This window comes from Fistularia commersonii, chromosome 20 (genome assembly GCF_037954325.1).
Source record: "Fistularia commersonii isolate RoL2024-O1a breed Wild chromosome 20, RoL_Fcom_v1.0, whole genome shotgun sequence".
Taxonomy (NCBI): Eukaryota; Metazoa; Chordata; class Actinopteri; order Syngnathiformes; family Fistulariidae; genus Fistularia; species Fistularia commersonii.
This window is the reverse complement of record NC_141303.1, coordinates 10180360-10182518: the sequence shown is the minus strand read 5'-3', so window position 1 is coordinate 10182518 and position 2159 is coordinate 10180360. Positions and strand designations below refer to the sequence as shown.

Here is a 2159-nt window from a genome sequence, read left to right as displayed (position 1 = left end):
ACCCTTATATTCTGCACACGAGTTGGGGTGGGGGAATCCATGGCCTTACAGTAGGTGAGACGCACACCCCACACCCCACACCCCACACCCCACACTCCACACCCCACTCCATCACACCACGGGTGCTGACAAGAGGGCACGTGTGTCTTCACACCCCGTGGCCAAATGGCACCACGGATAATGACACGGAGGGGTTGAGGGTATGACGTTCTGTTTTTTAGTATCGAAAATAACAGGCACAATAAAATTTCACAGTTTGAGAGAAATAAAATCACCTCATGAATTGTTGTCATTTTATTTTTGGAAGGCAATGTCTGTACAAAATCTTTTGAGGCATTTTTGAGGCTTAAGATGCAATGAAGGAGCAGAGAAACAAGTGTCCACCACACGATTTTTTTAAAAGATTAAAATCTCTATATTAGAAGTATTTTGATTTTCTTTACCTTTCCTTAACATTTGAATGTCAAATCATTTCATATTAGATCTTGACCAAATGGTTGGAGTTTTGCTCACGTGTGACTTGGCACCTCCACGCCGTGGCGCATGGAAACACTTGGGGACGCGTGAAAGCGCAATTTGGCCCGTGCTGCGGGGCCCTGATAAATAGGAGGCTCCTGCGCTGCGTGGCACACTCTCGGACCACTGTTGTGACAGGACTGATCACCCCACGCAACCATGAAGACCGTCACCTGTGGATTAAGTGTTTTCACCATGGATAATGCAACCCAGCACACCCGTTTGTGGAGACCGTGGACAGGAACTGGGAAGAAATCCGCGCCTCGCAAGGTAGGTTTAGACGTCCCTCCATGAAACTGCATAATTTAAACAGGAAAGGACGGATGGAAAGTCTAATCGCCCTTTCCCCCTTTAAATTTCAGACAAAGTTCAAACAAGGAGATCTCTCAGACGCGGAGCACCTCAAAGCCTCCAGGGTCGTTCATCCCGTGAAGTAAGCACTTCTATCACGTTTTGATTACGGGAAAATCGTGCCTTATTCAAAGTATCATACTAACAATTCCTATATTCTTTCCCACTCGGAAGGTTGTACTGGCCAAAGTCGAAATGTTTCGATTACTTGTACCAGGACGCAGAGACGCTGCTCCGCAACTATCCGGTCCAAGCGACCATCTGCCCGTACGAGGACTCCAGCAGCGATGAAGATAGCGATGATGAAGAGGAGGGGATAGAGAAAGCACCGAACTGAGTGTCGATCCATGAAGACTTTCATAAAATCATCAGTTTCATTATGTGATAATATATTTTTTTTATTTATTTTTTCTGTAAATACTGTGAATAGTCCATGCCCCTATGTCTATACCGAATAAGAATGACAAATGATTTAAGTTATTCCTTTTAACACTTCTACTTCCTGTGTATTTTGTTGATCGCTGCAATAAAATACGGAAAATTGATATCTTGGTCTCGGGCCTGTGCTTTTCACGCGAGTTTCCTAAATGTGGATAATCCCACGGGTTTGAGGAAAGTGAGCTGAAGTGCAAAGGTTGAAATAAGATCTAATGGAAATGCACGCTACTTTGCATCAGGCGCCACATCTTGCGCCTGATTCTGACTTCCCTCCTTTTTTAGTGACCCCTCTCAATTTTTAATACTCCATTCCCGAACCTCTTATGGGGGACGATCCAATACCCCTAACTAAAAAAAAAAAAATTAAAAAAAAAAACCAAAAACACAACAACAACAGTAAATGTGGTTCTTTTTTTTCCCACGTTTACGTGCGAAATAGTAAACGCACCATTTCCTGCGCAGTGTCGCCCTAAGTGTGGAAACTGCGTGACATGTGGATCGTGTCAGTCTTGTCACGACTGCGCGCACATAAAGATTCGGTCAGAGATAGTCAGTGGGGGGAAACTGAGACATCACGTGGCGCTGTTTAAAAAACGCACATAAAATATAAAGTTTGAAACCGAACAGACTCGACAAAAATAGGACCATGGAAGTTCCACTTTATGTCAGTCATTCTTTGGCAAACCATTTCATTTATCATATTGTATCCATGTAGATTATGGGTTTGTTTTGATTGTGGGTTATATGTTGGTGCTCTTAGAATTTGGTTTGTCGTGGTCAGCAGTTGCATAAAGAGGTGCATTGGTTCTGCCTGCCCTTGTTTTGTTGGGACTTGTTTTGCTGACGCGCGGGTG

General features: G+C 43.9%; 1 protein-coding gene across 1 annotated transcript; it reads left to right on the top strand.

Moving 5' to 3' along the window:
* The first annotated feature begins 526 nt into the window (after window positions 1-526).
* LOC147222876 (protein ripply2-like) lies at window positions 527-1517 on the top strand. Its single transcript, XM_086167422.1, has 3 exons — window positions 527-786; window positions 879-949; window positions 1042-1517. Exons 1-3 carry the CDS (start codon window positions 676-678, stop codon window positions 1202-1204), a joined length of 345 nt encoding a protein of 114 aa, XP_086023548.1. The 5' UTR covers window positions 527-675; the 3' UTR covers window positions 1205-1517.
* The last annotated feature ends 642 nt before the right edge of the window (window positions 1518-2159 follow it).

Excerpts from the sequence above, each read along its gene's own strand:
- LOC147222876 (XM_086167422.1), top strand. The coding sequence starts at position 676 with ATGAAGACCGTCACCTGTGGATTAAGTGTTTTCACCATGGATAATGCA. Across the intron at positions 787-878 it reads AGAAATCCGCGCCTCGCAAG|ACAAAGTTCAAACAAGGAGA; the intron begins GTAGGTTTAGAC and ends TTTAAATTTCAG. Across the intron at positions 950-1,041 it reads AGGGTCGTTCATCCCGTGAA|GTTGTACTGGCCAAAGTCGA; the intron begins GTAAGCACTTCT and ends CCCACTCGGAAG.